Genomic DNA, 25,540 nt, shown 5'->3' on the forward strand with positions numbered 1-25,540 from the left:
CAACCCACGCTTCATCACACACGTCATTTAATTCTTCTGATTCAGGAAAAACTATAGGTAGTTTTTTCACACCCCACATAATACCCTGTTTAGTGGTACCTGTAGTATCAGCTAAATGTAACGCCTCCTTCATTGCTAAAATCATATAACGTGTGGCCCTACTGGAAAATACGGTTGATTCGTCACCGTCACCACTGGAATCAGTGCCTGTGTCTGGGTCTGTGTCGACCGACTGAGGCAAAGGGCGTTTTACAGCCCCTGACGGTGTTTGAGGCGCCTGGACAGGCACTAATGGATTGTCCGGCCGCCTCATGTCGTCAAACGACTGCTTTAGCGTGTTGACACTATCCCGTAATTCCATAAATAAAGGCATCCATTCTGGCGTCGACCCCCTAGGAGGTGACATCCCCATATTTGGCAATTGCTCCGCCTCCACACCAATATCGTCCTCATACATGTCGACACACACGTACCGACACACAGCAGACACACAGGGAATGCTCTAAACGAAGACAGGACCCACTAGCCCTTTGGGGAGACAGAGGGAGAGTCTGCCAGCACACACCAAAAAGCGCTATATATGACAGGGATAGCCTTATAATAAGTGCTCCCTTATAGCTGCTTTATATATATCAAGATATTGCCATTAAATTTGCCCCCCCTCTCTGTTTTACCCTGTTTCTGTAGTGCAGTGCAGGGGAGAGACCTGGGAGCCGTCCTGACCAGCGGAGTGTGAGAGGAAATGGCGCCGTGTGCTGAGGAGATAGGCCCCGCCCCTTTTTCGGCGGGCTCGTCTCCCGCTATTTTGTGAATACAGGCAGGGGTTAAATATCTCCATATAGCCTCTGGGGGCTATATGTGAGGTATTTTTAGCCTTTATATAGGTTTACATTTGCCTCCCAGGGCGCCCCCCCCCAGCGCCCTGCACCCTCAGTGACTGCGTGTGAAGTGTGCTGAGAGGAAAATGGCGCACAGCTGCAGTGCTGTGCGCTACCTTTAGAAGACTGCAGGAGTCTTCAGCCGCCGATTCTGGACCTCTTCTTACTTCAGCATCTGCAAGGGGGCCGGCGGCGCGGCTCCGATGACCATCCAGGCTGTACCTGTGATCGTCCCTCTGGAGCTGATGTCCAGTAGCCAAGAAGCCAATCCATCCTGCACGCAGGTGAGTTCACTTCTTCTCCCCTCTGTCCCTCGTTGCAGTGATCCTGTTGCCAGCAGGAATCACTGTAAAATAAAAAACCTAAGCTAAACTTTCTCTAAGCAGCTCTTTATGAGAGCCACCTAGAATTGCACCCTTCTCGGCCGGGCACAAAAATCTAACTGGAGTCTGGAGGAGGGTCATAGGGGGAGGAGCCAGTGCACACCACCTGATCTGGAAAAGCTTTACTTTTTGTGCCCTGTCTCCTGCGGAGCCGCTATTCCCCATGGTCCTTTCAGGAACCCCAGCATCCACTAGGACGATAGAGAAAATAAGATTTTACACTTACCGGTAAATCTATTTCTCGTAGTCCGTAGAGGATGCTGGGACTCCGTAAGGACCATGGGGAATAGAGGGGCTCCGCAGGAAACATTGGCACTTTAAGAAAGACTTTAGACTCTGGGTGTGCACTGGCTCCTCCCTCTATGCCCCTCCTCCAGACCTCAGTTAGGGAAACTGTGCCCAGAGGAGACGGACAGTACGAGGAAAGGATTTTTGTTAATCCAAGGGCAAGATTCATACCAGCCACACCAATCACACCGTATAACCTGTGATAAACTACCCAGTTAACAGTATGAACAAACAACATAGTCTCGGTCCAAACCGATGAACTATAATATAACTTTTATGTAAGCAATTACTATATACAAGTCTTGCAGAAGAAGTCCACACTTGGGACGGGCTCCCAGCATCCTCTACAGACTACGAGAAATAGATTTACCGGTAAGTGTAAAATCTTATTTTCTCTAACGTCCTTGAGGATGCTGGGACTCTGTAAGGACCATGGGGATTATACCAAAGCTCCCAAACGGGCGGGAGAGTGCGGATGACTCTGCAGCACCGATTGAGCAAACAGGAGGTCCTCCTCAGCCAGGGTATCAAACTTATAGAACTTTGCAAAAGTGTTTGACCCCGACCAAGTAGCAGCTCGGCACAGCTGTAGTGCCGAGACCCCTCGGGCAGCCGCCCAAGACGAGCCCACCTTCCTAGTGGAATGGGTCTTAACCGATTTCGGTAACGGCAATCCTGCCGTAGAATGCGCCTGCTGAATCGTGTTACAGATCCAGCGAGCAATAGTCTGCTTTGAAGCAGGGCCGCCAACCTTGTTGGCTGCAAACAGGACAAACAGTGCTTCTGTTTTTCTGATCCTAGCCGTTCTGGCCACGTAAATTTCAAAGCCCTGACCACATCAAGGGACTCGGAATCCTCCAAGTCACGTGTAGCCACAGGCACGACAACAGGTTGGTTCATATGAAAGGATGAGACCACCTTAGGTAGGAATTGAAGACGGGTCTGCAACTCCGCTCTATCCATATGGAAAACCAGATAGGGGCTTTTATGTGATAAAGCCTCCAATTCCGAACTCGCCTAGCCGGAGCCAAGGCTAACCACATGACCACCTTCCAAGTGAGATATTTCAACTCCACTGTTTTAAGTGGTTCAAACCAATGTGACTTAAGGAAACTTAACACCACGTTAAGGTCCAAAGGCACCACCGGAGGTACAAAAGGAGGCTGGATATGCAGTACTCCCTTCACAAAAGTCTGTACTTCAGGTAACGAGGCCAATTCCTTTTGAAAGAAAATGGATAAGGCCGAAATCTGAACTTTAATGGAGCCTAATTTTAGGCCCAAATTCACTCCAGTTTGTAGGAAGTGAAGAAAACGGCCTAGATGGAATTCTTCCGTAGGAACATTCCTGGCCTCACACCAAGAAACATATTTTCGCCATATTCGGTGATAATGTTTAGACGTCACGTCCTTCCTAGCCTTTATTAGCGTAGGAATGACCTCAACCGGAATACCTTTTTCCGCTAGGATCCGGCGTTCAACCGCCATGCCGTCAAACGCAGCCGCGGTAGGTCTTGGAACAGACAGGGACCTTGTTGTAACAGGTCCTGCCTTAGAGGAAGAGGCCACGGATCTTCTGTGAGTATTTCTTGCAGATCCGGATACCAGGTCCTTCGTGGCCAATCCGGAACAATGAGAATTGTTCTCACTCCTCTTTTTCTTATTATCCTCAACACCTTGGGTATGAGAGGAAGAGGAGGAAACACATATACCAACTGGAACACCCACGGTGTCACTAGGGCGTCCACAGCTACCGCCTGAGGGTCTCTTGACCTGGCGCAATACCTTTGTAGCTTATTGTTGAGGCGGGATGCCATCATGTCTATTTGGGGTAGTCCCCACCGACTTGCAATGTGCGCGAAGACTTCCTGATGAAGTCCCCACTCTCCCGGATGCAGATCGTGTCTGCTGAGGAAGTCTGCTTCCCAGTTGTCCACTCCCGGAATGAACACTGTTGACAGAGCGCTTACATGATTCTCCGCCCATCGAAGAATTCTGGTGGCTTCCGCCATTGCCACTCTGCTCCTTGTGCCGCCTTGGCGGTTTACATGAGCTACTGCGGTGATGTTGTCTGACTGGATCAGAACTGGTCGATTGCGAAGTAAGATCTCCGCTTGACGTAGGGCGTTGTATATGGCCCTTAGTTCCAGGATGTTGATGTGAAGACAAGTCTCTTGACTTGACCGAAGTCCTTGGAAATTTCTTCCCTGTGTGACTGCTCCCCAACCTCGGAGGCTCGCGTCCGTGGTCACCAGGATCCAGTCCTGAATGCCGAACCTGCGGCCTTCCAGGAGGTGAGCACTGTGCAGCCACCACAGGAGAGATATCCTGACTCTGGGAGACAGGGTGATCCTTTGATGCATTTGTAAATGAGACCCGGACCATTTGTCCAGTAGGTCCCATTGCAAAGTCCTCGCATGGAACCTGCCGAAGGGGATGGCCTTGTACGATGCCACCATCTTCCCCAGGACACGGGTGCAGTGAAGCACTGAAACCTTTTTTGGCTTTAATAGGTTCCTGACCAGAGCTATGAGCTCCTGAGCCTTTTCCATCGGAAGAAAAACCTTCTTCTGTTCTGTGTCCAGAATCAGGCCCAAAAAGGTCAGACGCGTTGTAGGAACCAGCTGGGACTTCGGAATATTGAGAATCCAGCCGTGCTGTTGCAACGTCCTCACTGACAGTGACACGCTGTCCAGTAACTTCTCTCGAGATCTCGCCTTTATGAGGAGATCGTCCAAGTATGGGATAATTGTGACACCCTGCTTGCGCAGGAGCACCATCATTTCCGCCATTACCTTGGTGAAAATTCTCGGGGCCGTGGAAAGCCCAAACGGCAACGTCTGAAATTGGTAATGACAGTCCTGTACCGCAAATCTCAGGAACGCCTGGTGAGGAAGAAAAATCGGAACATGAAGGTAAGCATCCTTTATGTCCAGGGAAACCATCCAATCCCGCCCCTCCAGGCTGGCGATGACCGCTCTGAGCGATTCCATCTTGAACTTTTTCAAGAACAGGTTCAGGGATTTCAGATTCAAAATGGGTCTGACCGAACCGTCCGGTTTCGGAACCACAAACAGGGTTGAGTAATGCCCCTTTCCTTGCTGGAGAAGAGGAACCTCGACTATCACCTGTTGCAGGTACAATTTTTGAATTGCAGTTAACACTAAATCCCTTTCTGACGGAGAAGCTGGCAGAGCCGATTTAAAAAACCGCCGAGGAGGCATCTCTTCGAATTCCAGCCTGTATCAATGAGAAACAATCTCTATTGCCCAGGGATCCACCTGTGAGTGAACCCAGACGTGGCTGAAAAATCGAAGCCGTGCCCCCACTTGATCTGGCCCCCCCAGGGAAGTCCCAGCGTCATGCGGTGGATTTTGCAGACGTAGGGGGGGGGGGGGGGGGGGGACTTCTGCTCCTGGGAACTAGCTGTGTGCAGCTTTTTTCCCTTGCCTTTACCTCTGGCAAGAAAGGACGATCCCCGTACCTTTCTGCTTTTATTTGAACGAAAGGACTGCATTTGGTAATGAGGTGCCTTCTTGCTGTGGGGGAACATAAGGTAAAAAATTCGATTTACCAGCCGTAGTAGTAGAGACAAGGTCCGAGAGGCCTTCTCCAAACAACTCCTCCCCCTTGTAAGGCAACGACTCCATATGCCGCTTTGAGTCGGCATCCCCCGTCCACTGTCGGGTCCACAAGAGTCGCCTAGCAGAAATAGACATAGCATTTATTCTGGAGCTTAGTAAACAAATGTCTCTTTGAGCATCCCTCATATATAACGCAGCATCCTTGATATGCTCTAGGGTCATTAGAATGGTATCCTTATCTAGGGTCTCAATCTCCGTAGACAAGGAATCTGTCCATGCTGCGACAGCACTACAAACCCAGGCCGATGCCATAACAATAGTACCAGAATGTGTGTAAATGTACATCATGGTAACTTCCTGCTTACAATCCGCAGGATCCTTGAGGGTAGCAGTATCCTGGGAAGGCAGTGCCACCTTCTTGGATAAGCGTGTCAACGCCTTGTCTACTTTAGGCGAAGATTCCCATCGTATCCTGTCCTTTTGTGGGAAGGGATACGCCATAAGAATCCTTTTGGGAACTCGTAGTCTCCTGTCTGGAGATTCCCAAGCCTTTTCGCACAATTCGCTCCTCAAATGAGGACGGAAAGGTGATCTCAGGCTTTTTCGCTTTATACATGTGTACCCTCGTGTCAGGGACAGGGGGTTCCTCAGTAATATGCAAAACCTCTTTAATAGCAATGATCATGTAAGGAATACCTTTAGCCACTTTTGGCTGTAATTTTGCATCCTCATAGTCGACACTGGAATCTGAATCCGTGTCAGTATCTGTGTCAGTGATCTGGGATAATGTGCGTTTCTGAGACCCAGAAGGTCCCGGTGCCACTGGGACAGGCATGGTCTGACTACCTGACTGATCCCTAGCATCAGTCTTGTCTAATCTCTTATGCAATAAATTTACATTAGCATTCAAGACATTCCACATATCCATCCAGTCCGGTGTCGGCGTTGCCGGCGGCGGCCTGACAATCATGCACTCCCCCTCCTCCTTAGGCGTGCCTTCATCGTCAAACATGTCGACACACGCGTACCGACACACTCCACACACACAGGGAAACTCTTTTCTGAAGACAGGTTCCCCTTTAGGCCCTTTGGAGAGACAGAGAGAGAGTATGCCAGCACACACCCCAGCGCTATATGACCCCGGAGAAAAACACAGAATGTTTACCCAGTAGCGCTGCTGAAATGTATAATCGCCAATTATGTGCCCCCCCTCTACTTTAAAACCCTCTTTCACCGTGTGTCAAGCAGGGGAGAGTCCGGAGAGCTTCCTCTCAGCGGTGCTGTGGAGAGAAAATGGCGCTGGTGAGTGCTGAGGGAGAAGCCCGGCCCCCTCGGCGGCGGGCTTCTGTCCCGCTCAAACTTAATAAAATATGGCGGGGGCTCTTTTATATACATGTACAGTGCCCACCTGTACATGTATATAGTCATTTGCCATAGGAGAGGTATTCTATTGCTGCCCAGGGCCCCCCCCTTGCGCCATGCACCCTTACAGTGACCGGAGTGTGTGAGGTGTATGTGAGCAATGACGCACAGCTGCAGTGCTGTGCGTTACCTCAGTGAAGCACCCGAGGGCTTCTGCCGCCTCAGTAGTCTTCTTTCTTCGTTTCTTCCGGCTCTGTGAGAATGGCGGCGCGGCTCTGGGATGAACGCCCACGACGAACCTGTGTTCCACTCCCTCTGGAGCTAATGGTGTCCAGTAGCCGAGAAGCAGAGCCTATCATTTAAGTAGGTCTGCTCCTCTCTCCTCAGTCCCTCGATGCAGGGAGTCTGTTGCCAGCAGAGCTCCCTGAAAATAAGAAAAAAACCTAACAAAATGCTTTCTAGCAGGAAACTCAGGAGAGCTCCCTGCAGTGCACCCATCTTCCTCTGGGCACAGTCTAAAACTAAAACTGAGGTCTGGAGGAGGGGCATAGAGGGAGGAGCCAGTGCACACCCAGAGTCTAAAGTTTTTCTTAAAGTGCCCATGTCTCCTGCGGAGCCCGTCTATTCCCCATGGTCCTTAAGGAGTCCCAGCATCCTCTAGGACGTTAGAGAAATAACATTTTTGAAGAACTCCACTTTCAGATCCATGTGACTAAGAGAACCGGCATCTTCATGAGGAATAGTAGAACTAGTTGACATGCCAGCTATGCTTTAATTATGACTCCATTCGAGTAGTTTTTCACCATTCAATTGATATATGCATTCCAACAGATTCTACAAGAGTACTGAAAATAAGATGCTGACACTAATCCAACTATTTAGTATAATAAACAGCATAAAAATACACCCCAAACCACTAACTTTAAGAGCTTATCTATAACAGGTGTATTTCAGATATTTTGTATCAGGCATAAGATCCATCCTACTTTCACCACTTCATCCATGTGTGTATTTAAAGAAGCGTGTACTAGCAGTGGGGGAACACTGACAATGCTCAACAGTTTCACACTGTCTGTTGCTGCTCCATGTCAAGGCACTTGTTTTTTTTTTTTTTTTTACATTTCTGCAACTAGATCTGCTACTGGAGGTGGCAAACTGGTGTTCCCAGACAATCTATAGCTTGCAGCATCAGATGGTGCAACATCAGAAGCTATGAAATGGTGAGCTCCTGAACTACAGAAAAAAGAACAAACATTACTAGGCCTATATATTCTAAAACACAGCAAAAGAGGAGGTGCTGCATTTTTATCTACCTTGACTTAGAATAGAAACTACTCCTTTTAATGGCTGCCAATTCACACATCATTTTTAAAATGCAAGTAAGCAGAATGGATCCTTAACTCACCTTTTCTCATCGCCAACACTGACGTCATGCAGCAGCACATAATACTTGAGTGTGTTAGGTATAAACCACTTAGGATAGGAATAGTCATTACTGTGTTGAATCCGATGTTGCTCTTGTGATAATTTAAGAAACTGTTCCACAGGTTCGGGTTCATGTGAAGAAACCACTAACATGCCTGAGGAGATTGTCAAGCCGAAATAATACAAGGTAGAAAACTACGCATCATGAATGAGGAACAGTTTCTGCATAAATTGGGCGTATAAAATGGTACTGAATACACCCACATAATACTATAAGCTTCAGTACTAGCATAATATTGGTGTACCCTCTTAGTAATTATTTTTTGTGAAAACCAGACAACACAACCCTATTTTATAGAAAGCATGAAGTCCACATAGCTTATTTGTTTTATTTCTCTATCTTGCAATTTCAATATTAACAAAATTGGGAAATTGTCTTTACCCTGGGAGCAGAAAACCATATAAATGATAGTCAGGATATTCAAACTTATGAAAAAAATAGGGTATAATGTTTGCTAATACTGTATAAATAGTTATAGATACTGATTATTATTATTATTATCATCATCATCCTTTATATGGCGCCACATGGGATCCGCAGCCCCCAATTACAGTGTAAACAAATAAGAAAAACCATGAAGACAGTGACTTACAATTCAATACAATATAGGACAAGTACAGGGTATATAAACAAAGCTGCATCAGTAAACAGAACTGAAATAAGTATCAGGGTGGTAAAAAACCGAGGGATTTGGTGCCATCAAAGGGAGTATTGAAAAGAAGATAGGTTAAGTAAGAGATGTAAAGGCACAGGAGGGAAGAGGACCCTGATGTTACGTGATCAGCACAAGAAGTGCTAAAATAGGCCAAACGGTGAAGGTGTTAAACTAGGAAGTTTTTAAACAGCTGTATGTCATTACATTTAAGCTTTGTTCGCAGAATTGGTTTTAGGCATAAGGAGCTCTGTAGGTAGGCTTGACCATCATTTGACAGTGATGACCGGTAACACTGGTGTAAATGAACTCCTCTGTATAGCACATGTACGTTCGCACAAAGATATACTAGCTGACCAATACATCTACCCAATGGGAGAGGAGCTGCAACAAAATGGCAATTCCCACGTTAAAATGGTTGGACATAAAAAGGTTTAATATTAACTCTAGCTGGCTACGATGTCTAAAGGAAGAGACCTGAGTGACTATGATCAGTCACTGAAGCAACAATGTTTAGAAACTAACCTTTATGACCCAAATGTGTTGATAGACCAGTGTTTCCATGATCATCACTCACACAGATGCCACCCTTTTTGTGCACCCCTCCCGATTCGCTCATTCCTTGTTCTCCCTTTTGCTACTGAAAAATCGGTTTTGTACAGTAGGCCTGATTCAGGTTTGTAAATAAAGCAAAAAATACCAAGTAACTTAGTATCTGGAACAAACCATGCTGCAATCCAAGAGAAGTAAACACATTATATTTTTTTCTGTGCAGGGTAAATACTGGCTGCATTTGCATGTAGCCCACAAATGTTAGCGTTCTTTTTACACTGCAATTTAGATTTCAGTTTGAACACACCCCGCTCATATCTAAATCTCTTCTACACATGTTACATGGTTTTGCGCAGTCGCTTACTTTTTTTTGCTTCACTTACAAACATGAGTCAGGTAGGCCCTGTGTACATTATTATGGTTCAATTGTTTGTACGGTTTTTAATTGGTAAAAATACATGTTTAGAATCTATAGGATCTATAGTGACGAAAACTGGTCAACCTTCTGTTTTAGTAAAGTAAGGTGTGCTTTGTAGTGAAGTCTTAGGGAAACCTCATTAAACCAGACCAAATATGGACAGACACAGTTTGGCATCCATGGCAAAACTAATGAACAACTCAGAATGCATACACTGCAAATATACTGCTAACATGTTCAAGTCCTTTCATCAAGTGTAAAAGAAATCTATGATTGGTTACAGTTTATAAATCCCATAGTTTTCTTAAAAGTGTAATTTGTAATAAAAGAACTATACAGGGAAAGGTCTACTGTACATGGGTATGAGGCCCCCATCTACCTATTTTCCACACAAAGCTATACGTACGTGTGTAGTGTATGCCAAAGCAGCCATAGGCTGTACTATCCTATAGATTATAAGCTTGCGAGCAGGGCCTTCCTACCTCTATGATTGTCTGTTATTACCCAGTTTTCTTTTATCACTGTTGTTTCCAAGTATAAAGAACAATGGAATTTGCTGCACTACATAAGAAACTTAATAATTAAATAAATAATAATCTGAAGTTTATTTACTAGGCATGGTTCATATTTACACATCAACTTCGGGTAAATAAACGGTAATAAACACAGTAAATACATGAAGAGCTTGTGAACGCTTTCTGTCCTGATTAGTGTGGAGTAGTCACTGTATAATTTGATGAGCATGAGAACTAAGCACAAAGGAAATCAATTTCAGTCCTTAGACAATTACTGCTGGGTACACACTAGGCAGGCAGATCAGCAATCCGGTCAATCTACCAACCTATGTTATGATTGGACAGTGCAAACACACTAATCATCGCTCCAATGAACGGTCTCAAATCACAACTGGGCAGGCATTTACATGTGTTGTGTTGTCAGTCACTGGTTCCTCTGCAGTAAGTGTACACCATACACAGCACAATGCGCTAATATATAAATATATATGCTGCAGGGTCGAAGCGATACGTCTGAGCGACATCGTTCACAGACATAACGGGGGTACACATGTGCCCAAAATATACCAGCCGTTCAACTGACTGGTTGATGTATGGGCCAGTGTGTACCGAGCTTATTTATATTTTTACCTTTTGCAAGTTCTCAAATCTGCACTATGAAGTAATGAATTTTGCTGCAAAAATAAAAAGTAAAAGTCCCTAAACCTCTCCAACCGTCTACTGTACAGCATGACATAAGTAACATTCTATTCAGAAGTGGCACTTTCTGTATCAGCACAGCTCCAAGTTTTGGAAGTATGTGTGTGTGTGAGGAGGAAGAGAGCACACAATAATATGGAGTGATGAAGCCTGATTTGCAAATGCTGTCTGAAGCCCAACACCGTAAATTAAAATTTAGTCACGGTCAAGTAAGATTTACCACAGTATCCCATCAACATGAGTTGTGTGTTTAAATGAAAAATTTTACTGATACACAATAAACAAGCACACAAAGGAAAAAAAACCTCAGTCGCAGCAATAAAATGCAAAATAAAAAATTATACTGCAAAGGATACATGCCAAATAATGATTTAAAAACTCATGATCAGAGGCTGGCATACACTGAAAAAAACTCTCCCGATAGGACTCAAACCAAGTCGTAGTTGCTGTAATAGACAAAAGAAAAACATTAATCTTTTTGTTCATCCATTTAGACATACTACAAAGAAACTACTTGACAAAGGGATAAAATTTACTGAAAAAAAGATTGAACGTTTGAGTTAAAATTGGATTCAGTGAAACTGAAATTAAATAGCTTTCCCATAATAAAAAATCTTTGGTACAGCCTGAAATTCAGCAGCCTAAATTGTTACCAAACATAAGTACATAGCTACACAATTTCTTTCATCTAAAATTCTGGCTAGAAACATAAAACACACCAACACTCACAACAAAAGGTGTTATTCCAATATTTCCTTTATTATGTGTAAAACAATAGTTTTATGCTTGTTTCAAAAAACTTTATCAAAACCATACATATTATTTACTGCTTTTTTCTTTTTCTTTAAAAGGAACTTTAATGAAGAGGTGAATATATAAAATCTGCAATGCATGTAATCTTAAAGATTAAAAAAAATAAGATTTTACTTACCGATAAATCTATTTCTCGTAGTCCGTAGTGGATGCTGGGACTCCGTAAGGACCATGGGGAATAGCGGCTCCGCAGGAGACAGGGCACAAAATAAAAGCTTAAGGATCAGGTGGTGTGCACTGGCTCCTCCCCCTATGACCCTCCTCCAAGCCTCAGTTAGGATACTGTGCCCGGACGAGCGTACATAATAAGGAAGGATATTGAATCCCGGGTAAGACTCATACCAGCCACACCAATCACACCGTACAACTTGTGATCTGAACCCAGTTAACAGTATGATAAACGCAAAGGAGCCTCTGAAAAGATGGCTCACAACAATAATAACCCGAATTTTTGTAACAATAACTATATACAAGTATTGCAGACAATCCGCACTAGGGATGGGCGCCCAGCATCCACTACGGACTACGAGAAATAGATTTATCGGTAAGTAAAATCTTATTTTCTCTGACGTCCTAGTGGATGCTGGGACTCCGTAAGGACCATGGGGATTATACCAAAGCTCCCAAACGGGCGGGAGAGTGCGGATGACTCTGCAGCACCGAATGAGAGAACTCCAGGTCCTCCTCAGCCAGGGTATCAAATTTGTAGAATTTAGCAAACGTGTTTGCCCCTGACCAAGTAGCTGCTCGGCAAAGTTGTAAAGCCGAGACCCCTCGGGCAGCCGCCCAAGATGAGCCCACTTTCCTTGTGGAATGGGCTTTTACTGATTTTGGCTGTGGCAATCCTGCCACAGAATGTGCAAGCTGAATTGTACTACAAATCCAACGAGCAATCGTCTGCTTAGAAGCAGGAGCACCCAGCTTGTTGGGTGCATACAGGATAAACAGCGAGTCAGATTTTCTGACTCCAGCCGTCCTGGAAACATATATTTTCAAGGCCCTGACAACGTCAAGCAACTTAGAGTCCTCTAAGTCCCTGGTAGCCGCAGGTACCACAATAGGTTGGTTCATGTGAAATGCAGAAACCACCTTAGGTAGAAATTGAGGACGAGTCCTCAATTCCGCCCTGTCAGAATGAAAAATTAAGTAAGGGCTTTTATATGATAAAGCCGCCAATTCTGACACACGCCTGGCTGAAGCCAAGGCTAACAGCATCGACATCTTCCATGTGAGATATTTGAAGTCCACAGTGGAAAGTGGTTCAAACCAATGTGACTTTAGAAAACTCAACACCACATTGAGATCCCAAGGTGCCACTGGAGGCACAAAAGGAGGCTGTATGTGCAGCACCCCTTTTACAAATGTCTGAACTTCAGGTACTGAAGCCAGTTCTTTCTGGAAGAAAATCGACAGGGCCAAAATTTGAACTTTAATGGACCCTAATTTTAGGCCCATAGACAGTCCTGTTTGCAGGAAATGAAGGAAACGACCCAGTTGAAATTCCTCTGTAGGGGCCCTCTTGGCCTCACACCACGCAACATATTTACGCCAAATGCGGTGATAATGTTTTGCGGTTACATCCTTCCTGGCCTTGACCAGAGTAGGAATGACTTCTTCTGGAATGCCTTTTTCCCTCAGGATCCGGCGTTCAACCGCCATGCCGTCAAACGCAGCCGCGGTAAGTCTTGGAACAGACAAGGCCCCTGCAGTAGCAGGTCCTTTCTTAGAGGTAGAGGCCACGTTCGTCCGTGAGCATTTCTTGAAGTTCCGGGTACCAAGTCCTTCTTGGCCAATCCGGAACCACGAGTATAGTTCTTACTCCTCTCCTTCTTATGATTCTCAGTACTTTTGGTATGAGAGGCAGAGGAGGGAACACATACACTGACTGGTACACCCACGGCGTTACCAGAGCGTCCACTGCTATTGCCTGAGGGTCCCTTGACCTGGCGCAATATCTGTCCAGTTTTTTGTTTAGACGTGACGCCATCATGTCCACCTTTGGTTTTTCCCAACGGTTTACAATCAGGTGGAAGACTTCTGGGTGAAGTCCCCACTCTCCCGGGTGAAGGTCGTGTCTGCTGAGGAAGTCTGCTTCCCAGTTGTCCACTCCCGGAATGAACACTGCTGACAGTGCTATCACATGATTTTCCGCCCAGCGAAGAATCCTTGCAGCTTCTGCCATTGCCCTCCTGCTTCTCGTGCCGCCCTGTCTGTTTACGTGGGCGACTGACGTGATGTTGTCCGATTGGATCAACACCGCCTGACCCTGAAGCAGAGGTTTTGCTTGACTTAGGGCATTGTAAATGGCCCTTAGTTCCAGAATGTTTATATGAAGAGATGTTTCCATGCTTGACCACAAGCCCTGGAAATTCCTTCCCTGTGTGACTGCTCCCCAGCCTCTCAGGCTGGCATCCGTGGTTACCAGGATCCAATCCTGAATGCCAAATCTGCGGCCCTCTAGTAGATGAGCACTCTGCAGCCACCACAGGAGAGACACCCTTGTCCTTGGCGACAGGGTTATCCGCTGATGCATCTGCAGATGCGATCCGGACCATTTGTCCAGTAGATCCCACTGAAACGTTCTTGCATGGAATCTTCCGAATGGAATCGCTTCGTAAGAAGCCACCATTTTTCCCAGGACCCTCGTGCACTGATGCACTGAGACCTGGCCTGGTTTTAGGAGGTTCCTGACTAGCTCGGATAACTCCCTGGCCTTCTCCTCCGGGAGAAACACCTTCTTCTGGACTGTGTCCAGAATCATTCCTAGGAACAGTAGACGTGTCGTTGGAATCAGCTGCGATTTTGGAATATTTAGAATCCACCCGTGCTGACGTAACACTACCTGAGATAGTGCTACTCCGACTTCTAACTGTTCCCTGGATCTTGCCCTTATCAGGAGATCGTCCAAGTAAGGGATAATTAAAATGCCTTTTCTTCGTAGAAGAATCATCATTTCGGCCATTACCTTGGTAAAGACCCGAGGTGCCGTGGACAATCCAAACGGCAGCGTCTGAAACTGATAATGACAGTTTTGTACTACAAACCTGAGGTACCCTTGGTGAGAAGGGTATATTGGGACGTGGAGATAAGCATCTTTGATGTCCAGAGACACCATATAGTCCCCTTCTTCCAGGTTCGCTATCACTGCTCTGAGTGACTCCATCTTGAATTTGAACCTTTTTATGTAAGTGTTCAAGGATTTCAGATTTAAAATTGGTCTCACCGAGCCGTCCGGCTTCGGTACCACAAACAGCGTGGAATAATACCCCTTTCCTTGTTGCAGGAGGGGTACCTTGATTATCACCTGCTGGGAATACAGCTTGTGAATGGCTTCCAAAACTGCCTCCCTGTCGGAGGGAGACTTTGGTAAAGCAGACTTCAGGAACCGACGAGGGGGAAACGCCTCGAATTCCAGTTTGTACCCCTGCGATACTACCTGTAGAATCCAGGGATCCACTTGCGAGTGAGCCCACTGCGCGTTGAAATTCTTGAGACGGGCCCCCACCATATCTGAGTCTGCTTGTAAAGCCCCAGCGTCATGCTGAAGACTTGGCAGAAGCAGGGGAGGGCTTCTGCTCCTGGGAAGCGGCTGCATGGTGCAGTCTTTTTCCTCTTCCTCTGCCCCGGGGCAGAAAAGAGTGGCCTTTTGCTCGCTTGTACTTATGGGAACGAAAGGACTGAGTTTGAAAAGACGGTGTCTTTTTCTGCTGATGTGAAGTGACCTGGGGTAAAAAGGTGGATTTTCCAGCCGTTGCCGTGGCCACCAGGTCCGATAGACCAGCCCCAAATAACTCCTCCCCTTTATACGGCAATACTTCCATGTGCCGTTTGGAATCCGCATCCCCTGACCACTGTCGCGTCCATAACGCTCTTCTGGCAGAGATGGACATAGCACTTACTCTTGATGCCAGGGTGCAAATATCCCTCTGTGCATCACGCATATATAGTAATGCATCCTTTAAATGTTCTATAGTTAACAAAATATTGTCCCTATCCAGGGTATCAATATTCTCAGTCAGGGAATCCGACCATGCGACTCCAGCACTGCACATCCAGGCTGAGGCGATTGCTGGTCGCAGTATAACACCAGTATGTGTGTATATACTTTTTAGGATATTTTCCAGCCTTCTATCAGCTGGTTCTTTGAGGGTGGCCGTATCAGGAGACGGTAACGCTACTTGTTTAGATAAACGTGTGAGCGCCTTATCTACCCTAGGGGGTGTTTCCCAACGCGCCCTAACCTCTGGCGGGAAGGGATATAATGCTAATAATTTTTTAGAAATTAGCTGTTTTTTATCGGGGGAAACCCACGCTTTATCACACACCTCATTTATTTCCTCTGACTCAGGAAAAACTATTGGTAGTTTTTTCACACCCCACATAATACCCGTCTTTGTGGTACTTGTAGTGTCAGAAAGGTTCAATGCCTCTTTCATTGCCGTGATCATGTAACGTGTGGCCCTACTGGACATTACGTTTGTCTCGTCACCGTCGACACTAGACTCAGTATCTGTGTCAGGGTCTGTGTCGACCCACTGAGGTAACGGGCGTTTTAGCGCCCCTGACGGTGTCTGAGACGCCTGGACAGGCACTATTTCATGTCGTCAACAGTTTTTTGCAAATTGCTGACATTATCACTTAATTGTTTAAATACAATCATCCAGTCAGGTGTCGACTCCCTAGGGGGTGACATCACCAACACAGGCAACTGCTCCGCCTCCACATCATTTTCCTCCTCATACATGTCGACACACGCGTACTGACACACAGCACACACACCGGGAATGCTCTGATAGAGGACAGGACCCCACTTAGCCCTTTGGAGAGACAGGGGGAGAGTCTGCCAGCACACACCCAGCGCTATATATATATATATACAGGGATAACCTTATATAAGTGTTATTCCCTTATAGCTGCTGTTATTATCGTTATTTGCTGCCAAAAATGCCCCCCCTTCTCTTTTTTACCCTGATTCTGAAGCAGGACTGCAGGGGAGAGTCAGGGAGCCGTCCTTCCAGCGGAGCTGTGAGGGAAAATGGCGCTTGTGTGCTGAGGAGATAGGCTCCGCCCCTTCACGACGTCCTTATCTCCCGCTTTTTTGTGTAAAAATGGCAGGGGTTAAAATACATCCATATAGCCCAGGAGCTATATGTGATGTATTCTTTTTGCCACCTAAGGTATATACTGTTATATTGCGTCTCAGGGCGCTCCCCCCCAGCGCCCTGCACCCTCAGTGACCGGAGTGTGAAGTGTGCTGAGAGCAATGGCGCACAGCTGCGGTGCTGTGCGCTACCTTAGACTGAAGACAGGATGTCTTCTGCCGCCGATTTCACCGGACCTCTTCGTCTCTTCTGGCTCTGTAAGGGGGACGGCGGCGCGGCTCCGGTGACCCATCCAGGCTGAACCTGTGATCGTCCCTCTGGAGCTAATGTCCAGTAGCCTAAGAAACCCGATCCACTCTGCACTCAGGTGAGTCCGTTTCTTCTCCCCTTAGTCCCACGATGCAGTGAGCCTGTTGCCAGCAGGACTCACTGAAAATAAAAAAACCTAAACTAAACTTTTATTCTAAGCAGCTCAGGAGAGCCACCTAGATTGCACCCTTCTCGGCCGGGCACAAAAATCTAACTGAGGCTTGGAGGAGGGTCATAGGGGGAGGAGCCAGTGCACACCACCTGATCCTTAAGCTTTTATTTTGTGCCCTGTCTCCTGCGGAGCCGCTATTCCCCATGGTCCTTACGGAGTCCCAGCATCCACTAGGACGTCAGAGAAAAGGGTATGAAAATCATCTTGCAACTTTGTAACTGTAACTTTGATATATGCCTTAATGGCAGTGTGGGAGCGGATCAGCGTTAGGAAACCAAAAGACAGCCGTCAGAAAACAATTGGCCAACATACATTAACAGCTCACCCACTCTTTTGCTCTATTTTTTCATACTTTAATACAGAACATCCACTGTAATTGTTAAATCAATTGATTAATTAGCTGCTGTGAAATCTGGTAAAGTTGTCAACTCAGCCTCTTGCATAGCTGTTCTGACAACTTCCCACTGAACATCAATTACTTTCAAACTTCTCAAGCATTTTGCCCTGCTCAGTAGCGTTTGCACATAGCGGTCCAGATTCAGAGTTGGATGTAATGCCGATGGTCAGGTAACGGGGTGACTTTTTGTGACTGCACGTATCAAAATCAAAGTTAGACAGTGCATGGTTACCATGGGAGCGCATACAGAATAAAAGATTATATAAAAGAAAATAACACACTGGAATGTGTTGCGATATTCCTGGGAGGTGGGTATTCAGATACACGGAAAAACTTCCGTCTGATGGGCGTGTTATGAGATTGTCGAGGGCATGCCGCAGGAGTGGTTTCAGACTCAGACACTTAATCGTGTACATTGGATGCTATACTCTGAATGGGGATCTGAGCTTAGCATGGGGCTGGTGCAAGCCCTGATGGTTGCAGCTGCTCAAAGCCGGCAATCGCTCAAAAGACGGCTGTACAGGGAAGGGCTGAGACTAGCTAGCCTCATCATACCGTTGTAGACGCATCTATGGTAAAATATGCTAATGAGGTTGCAGCAGTATCTGACCCAGAATTAGCTCAAGTATTTGGTATCATTGGCAGCATGGTGGCATACTGGTTAGCATTACTGCCACACAGCAGAGGATACAAGTTCACATCCTGACCAGAGCACTACATGTGGAAATTGCATGTTTTACCCATGCTTGAATGGGCTACGCCCAGGGCATCCGGTTTACTCCCACACTCACACTGGTACCAAACATGATGGAAGGGTAATTACATTATGACAAAAGTAACCCTTGTGTAGGTGTATGATGTGTGCGTGTATGTTAGGGAAATTAGACTGTAAACTCCAATGGTGCAGGGATTGATATGAATGACAAATATTCTCTGTACAGAACTGAATAAATTGATGGTGCTGTAGAAATGAATGATAATCTCCCTAACCATAGCGGATCAGTGCAGGGAGTAGTTCTTAAAAAAACAAAAAAAACACACACATCTAAATAGACACATAGGGGGATATTCAATTGTTTGAAGTCAGTTGGGAGTCTGTTTTTTTCCTATCTAATACCGAGGGAAAAACAGACACCCACCGACTTTTCAAACAATTGAATTCCCCCCACATTATGATAGTTAAATAAGCAAATTCAAAATATAAAAGCCACTTCACAGGTTCTGGAGCACAGTGAAAATACAAATGAAATATAGGCATAAAGACTAAAGGGGGGTACACTCAGAGCGACGTTCACTTAATTTCTAAGCAATCTGACTAGATTGCTTAGACATTAGGAACACATCGCTCCGTGTGTAGGGGTGCCGGCAACAGCAATGCGTGGTCCCGTGTGTCGCTATCGCTGGTGCTAGATTGGCCTGCATGCAGGCACAATCTAGCAGGTCGCTCATTTCACTGCTGGGTGAAATGAGCGGACCCCCGTGTCGTCGTCGTCGTCCCCTCGCGGTTCGCTCAGCACACATCTCCCTCCACATCTCCCCATCTGTACGGCCCTTAAGTTATACTGTACAGCACACATGCATAGACTGGCACCTTGACATGAGCAACAGGAGTGGCAAGCATTCTGTATTACATTACAGAGGTGCCCATGGGGCGAGAACCTAGAGAGAGTGGGACAGCAGGCCACTTCCATTCTAACAGATTCGGCGGGACGTAATGCCACCCGAGTTCGGCAGCCGTAACGCTGACTTTTTTTAAAGAGGCAATCACTTGGTTTTGCCTTGTAAGTTATTGCTCCTTTTAAAAAAACGTCTGAGTTTGGCCGGCATACCGCACGGCCGCCAGCCTCGGGCGGCATTACATCCCTCCAGTGGTGTGTTCAAAAAATAAACCTCATTCTATAGAACCATTATTATTAAAAACATTTTTAAGTAAATCTGAAATAATGTCACTTAAATACAATGATAAATGTTCTACGCCTTGATACAAGACTTTTTGCAATTCAAGCATCTCAAATAAAAATGATTGAGCCACATACTTTGTTTAATGCAGCTATATAAATGCTAGTAGAACTCATCTCTTATAGTTTGGTCTGCTTTTTAGGTGTCCTGTGAACACATGCCAATTACCACTATTGCTGCTATTCTTCTATCCTCAGTCAACATCTGATGTACCCTGCAATAGACAGCACTAACATCCAGATAGCAGTAGGAAAAAATAAGAATTTACTTACCGATAATTCTATTTCTCGTAGTCCGTAGTGGATGCTGGGGACTCCGTCAGGACCATGGGGAATAGCGGGCTCCGCAGGAGACAGGGCACATCTAAAAAGCTTTTTAGGTCACATGGTGTGTACTGGCTCCTCCCCCCATGACCCTCCTCCAAGCCTCAGTTAGGTACTGTGCCCGGACGAGCGTACACAATAAGGAAGGATCTTGAATCCCGGGTAAGACTCATACCAGCCACACCAATCACACCGTACAACTTGTGATCTGAACCCAGTTAACAGTATGATAACAAAACGAAGTAGCCTCCGAAAAGATGGCTCACAACAATAGTAATAACCCGATTTTTGTAACAATAACTATGTACAAGCATTGCAGACAATCCGCACTTGAGATGGGCGCCCAGCATCCACTACGGACTACGAGAAATAGAATTATCGGTAAGTAAATTCTTATTTTCTCTAACGTCCTAGTGGATGCTGGGGACTCCGTCAGGACCATGGGGATTATACCAAAGCTCCCAAACGGGCGGGAGAGTGCGGATGACTCTGCAGCACCGAATGAGAGAACTCCAGGTCCTCCTTAGCCAGAGTATCAAAATTTGTAAAATTTTACAAACGTGTTCTCCCCTGACCACGTAGCTGCTCGGCAAAGTTGTAATGCCGAGACTCCTCGGGCAGCAGCCCAGGATGAGCCCACCTTCCTTGTGGAATGGGCATCTACATATTTCGTCTGTGGCAGGCCTGCCACAGAATGTGCAAGCTGAATTGTACTACAAATCCAGCGTGCAATAGACTGCTTAGAAGCATGAGCACCCAGCTTGTTGGGTGTATACAGTATAAACAGCAAGTCAGACTTTCTGACTCCAGCCGTCCTAACTATATATATATATATATATATATATATATATATATATATATATATATATATATATATATATTTTTAGGGCCCTGACCACGTCTAGTAACTTGGAGTCCTCCTAGTCCCTAGTAGCCGCAGGCACCACAAGAGGTTGTTTCAGGTGAAAAGGCTGACACCCCTTTATGAAGAAACTGGAGACGAGTCCCAGTTCTGTCCTGTTCAAATGGAAAATTTTAATATGGGCTTTTGTAAAACAAAGCCGCCCATTCTGACAATCGCCTGGCCGAGGCCAGGGCTAACAACATGGTCACTTCCCATGTGAGATATTTGTCAACAGCATGGTCACTTTCCATGTGAGATATTTCAAATCCACAGATTTGAGCGGTTCAAACCAATATGATTTTAAGAAATCCCAACACTATGTTGAGATCTCACGGTGCCCCTAGGGGCACAAAAAAACTGTATATGTAATACATCCTTTACAATCTGGACTTCAGGAACTGAAGTCAATTCTTTCTGTAAGAAAATCTACAGGGCCGAAATTTAAATGTTAATGAACCCCAATTTGAGGTCCAAAACACTCCTGTTTTCAGGAAGTGTAGAAATCGACCTAGTTGAATTTCCGTCGTGGAGCCTTCCTGGCCTCACCCACGCAACATATTTTCACCACATGTGGTGATGACGTTGTGCGGTCACCTCCTTCCTGGCTGTGACCAAGGTAGGTATGACCTCTTATGGAATGCCTTTTCCCCTCAGGATCCGGCATTCAACCGCCATGCCGTCAAACGCAGCCGCGGTAAGTCTTGGAATAGACATGGTACTTGCTGAATCAAGTCCCTTCTTAGCTCCCCAGGCCCTTAGTCCTCTGTGAGCATTTCTTGAAGTTCCGGGTACCAAGTCCCTCTTGGCCAATCCGGAGCCACTAGTATAGTTCATACTCCTCTATGTCTTATAATTCTCAATACCCTGGTTATGAGAAACAGAGGAGGGAACACATACACAGACTGGTACACCCACGGTGTTACCAGAACATCCACAGCTATCGCCTGAAGGTCTCATGACCTGGCGGAATACCTGTCCCGTTTTTTGTTCGGGCGGGACGCCATCATGTCCACCTTTGGTCTTTGCCAACGGTCCACAATCATGTTGAAAAACTTCCCTATGAAGTTTCCACTCTCCCGGGTGGAGGTCATGCCTGCTGAGGAAGTCTGCTTCCCAGTCGTCCACTCCCGGAAAGAACACTGCTGACAGTGCTATCACATGATTTTCCGCCTAGCGAAAAATCCTTGCAGTTTTCACTGCCCTCCTGCTTCTTGTGCCGCCCTTCTGTTTACGTGGGCGACTGCCGTGATGTTATCCCACTGGATCAATACCGGCTGACCTTGAAGCAGAGGTCTAGCTAAGTTTAGAGCATTATAAATTTGCTCTAAGCTTATTTATGCGGAGAGAATTCTCCAGACTTAATCACACTTCCCTGGAAATTTTTTCCCTGTGTGACTGTTCCCCAGCCTCTCAGGCTGGCCTCCGTGGTCACCGGCATCCAATCCTGAATGCCGAATCTGCGGCCCTCTAGAAGATGAGCACTCTGTAATCACCACAGGAGAGACACCCTTTTCCTTGGATATAGGGTTATCCGCTGATGCATCTGAGGATGCGATCCGGACCATTTGTCCAGCAGATCCCACTGAAGAGTTCTTGCGGGAAATCTGCCGAATGGAATTGCTTCGTAATAAGCCACCATTTTTACCAGGACTCTTGTGCAATGATGCACTGACACTTTTCCTGGTTTTAGGAGGATCCCGATTAGCTCGGATAACTCCCTGGTTTTCTCCACTGGGAGAAACACGTTTTTCTGGACTGTGTCCAGAATCTTCCCTAGGAACAGTAGACGTGTCGTCGGAAAAAACTGCGATTTTGGAATATTTAGAATCCACTCGTGCTGTCGTAGAACTACTTAAGATAGTGCTACTCCGACCTCCAACTGTTCTCTGGACCTTGCCCTTATCAGGAAAGCGTCCATGTTTCTTTTAAGAAAAATCCTCATTCCGGCCATTACCTTGGTAAAGACCCGGGGCGCCGTGGACAATCCAAACGGCAGCGTCTGAACTGATAGTGACAGTTCTGTACCAGGAACCTGAAGTACCCTTGGTGAGAAGGGCAAATTTGGACCTGTAGGTAAACGTCCCTGATATCCAGTGACATCATATCGTCCCCTTCTTCCTGGTTCGCTATCACTGCTCCGAGTGACTCCATCTTGATTTGAACGCTTGTATGTAAGTGTTCAAATATTTCAGATCTCACCGAGCCGGTTGGCTTCAGTACCACAATATAGTGTGGAATACTACCCCCTTCCTTGTTGTAAGAAGGGTACTTTGATTATCACCTGCTGGGAATACAGCCTGTGAATTGTGTGAGGGGGAGACGTCTCGAATTTCCAATGTACACCTGGGATATTACATGTAGGATCCCGGAGTTCCCTTGCGAGTGTTGCTGAAACTCTTGAGATGACCCCCTACCGCACCTGAGTCCGCTTGTACGGCCCCAGCGTTATGCTGCGGACTTGGCAGAAGCCGTGAGGAGCTTCTGTTCCTGGGAATGAGCTGCTTGCTGCAGTCTTCTTCCCTTTCCTCTCCCCCTGGGCAGATATGACTGGCCTTCGCCCGCCTGCCCGTATGGGGACGAAAGGACTGAGACTGAAAAGACTGTGTCCTTTTCTGCCAATATGTGACTCGGGGTAACAAAAGGTGGATTTTTCAGCTGTTGCCATGGCCACCAGGTCCAATGGACCGCCCCTTTATACGGCAATACTTCCATATGCCGTCTGGAATCTGCCTCACCTGACCACTGTCGTGTCTTCGTCTGGCAGATATGTACATCACATTTACTCTTGATGCCAGAATGCAAATATGCCTCTGCGCATCACACATATATAGAAATGCATCCTTAAAATGCTCTATAGACAATAAAATCCTGTCCCTGTCAAGGGTATCAAAATTTTCAGTCAGGAAATCCGACCAAGCCCCCTCAGCGCTGCACATCCAGGCTGAGGCGATTGCTGGTCGTAGTATAACACCAGTATGTGTGTATATACTGTTATGATATTTTCCAGCTTCCTATCAGCTGGCTCCTTGAGGGCGGCCGTATCTGGAAACGGTAACGCCATGTTTTTTATAAGCGTGTGAGCGCCTTGTCCACCCTAAGGTGTGTTTTCCAACTCGCCCTTACTACTGGCGGGAAAAAGGGTATACCGCCCATAACTTTCTGTCGGAGGAACCCCACGTATCATCACACACTTCATTTAATTTATCTGATTTAGGCAAAACTACAAGTAGTTTTTTCCCACCCTACAAAATACCCTTATTTGTGGTACTTGTGGTATCAGAAATACGTAACACCTCCTTCATTGCCCTTAACATGTAACTTGTGGCCCTAAAGGAAAAATACGTTTGTTTCTTCACCGTCGACACTGGGGTCGGTGTCCGTGTCAGTGTCTGTCGACCGACTGAGGTAAATGGGCGTTTTTACAAGCCCCTGACGGTGTCTGAGACGCCTGGACCGATACTAATTTGTCCGCCGGCTGTCTCATGTCGTCAACCGGCTTGCAGCGTGTTGACATTATCACGTAATTCCATAAGTAAGCCATCCATTCTGGTGTCGACTCCCTAGAGAGTGACATCACCATTACAGGCAATTTTCTCCGTCTCCTCACCAACATTTTCCTCATACATGTCGACACACACGTACCGACCTACAGCACACACATACAGGGAATGCTCTGATAGAGGACAGGACCCACTAGCCCTTTGGGGAGACAGAGGGAGAGTTTGCCAGCACACACCAAAAGCGCCATAATGTATATAACAACCCTAGAAGGTGTTGTTTCTATATATGGGCTCTTAATATATAATTATATCGCCAATTTATGCCCCCCTTCTCTTTAACCCTGTTTCTGTAGTGCAGGGGAGAGTGGGAGCCTTCCTCACCAGCGGAGCTGGTCAGGAAAATGGCGCTGAGTGCTGAGGAGAATAAGCTCCGCCCCTTTCACGGCGGGCTTTTCTCCCGGTTATTAGGAAAACTGGCCTGGGTTAAATACATACATATAGCCTTAATGGCTATATGTGATGTATTTATTTGCCAAATAGGTATTTATATTGCTGCCCAGGGCGCCCCCAGCAGCGCCCTGCACCCTCCGTGACCGTGTCAGTGAGCCGTGTAGCAACAATGGCGCACAGCTGCAGTGCTGTGCGCTACCTCTCTGAAGACTGTGAAGTCTTCTGCCGCCTGTTTCCGGACCTCCGTTCCGCCGTCTTTCTTCAGCGTCTGTAAGGGGGATCGGCGGCGCGGCTCCGGGACGAACCCCAGGCTGACCTGTGTTCCGACTCCCTCTGGAGCTCAGTGTCCAGTAGCCTAAAACTTCAATCCTCCTGCACGCAGGTGAGTTGCAAGTCTCTCCCCTAAGTCCCTCGTTGCAGTGATCCTGTCGCCAGCAGGAATCACTGATTAGAAACCTAAAAAAAAACTTTACTAAACAGCTCCTTAAGAGAGCCATCCAGTTTGCACCCTTCTCGGACGGGCACAAAAACCTAACTGAGGCTTGGAGGAGGGTCATGGGGGGAGGAGCCAGTACACACCATGTGACCTAAAAAGCTTTTTAGATGTGCCCTGTCTCCTGCGGAGCCCGCTATTCCCCATGGTCCTGACGGAGTCCCCAGCATCCACTAGGACGTTAGAGAAACATGGAAATACTGCAACTCTTACCTACAATGTAACACTCTATAAACGAGCTGCATGTATGACTACTGGTTTATAAGAAGTGTACGTTATGAAAGTCCCTTTATATCAAGAAT

At 46.4% G+C, this 25,540-nt stretch overlaps 1 protein-coding gene across 7 annotated transcripts in view; it reads right to left on the bottom strand.

Annotated features, from left to right (window-relative positions):
* Positions 1 to 25,540, bottom strand: part of TRAPPC8 (trafficking protein particle complex subunit 8) — a 324,404-nt gene that overhangs the window by 277,391 nt on the left and 21,473 nt on the right. For all 7 annotated transcript variants that reach the window (XM_063923649.1, XM_063923654.1, XM_063923653.1 and 4 more), the window contains 2 exons: positions 11,173 to 11,262; positions 7,900 to 8,074 (listed from right to left, as the gene is read on the bottom strand). In XM_063923649.1, coding sequence (XP_063779719.1) covers positions 7,900 to 8,074; positions 11,173 to 11,262 — 265 coding nt within the window. The remainder of the gene's footprint in view (positions 1 to 7,899; positions 8,075 to 11,172; positions 11,263 to 25,540) is intronic.

The sequence above is a fragment of the Pseudophryne corroboree genome, chromosome 5 (genome assembly GCF_028390025.1).
Source record: "Pseudophryne corroboree isolate aPseCor3 chromosome 5, aPseCor3.hap2, whole genome shotgun sequence".
NCBI lineage: Eukaryota > Metazoa > Chordata > Amphibia > Anura > Myobatrachidae > Pseudophryne > Pseudophryne corroboree.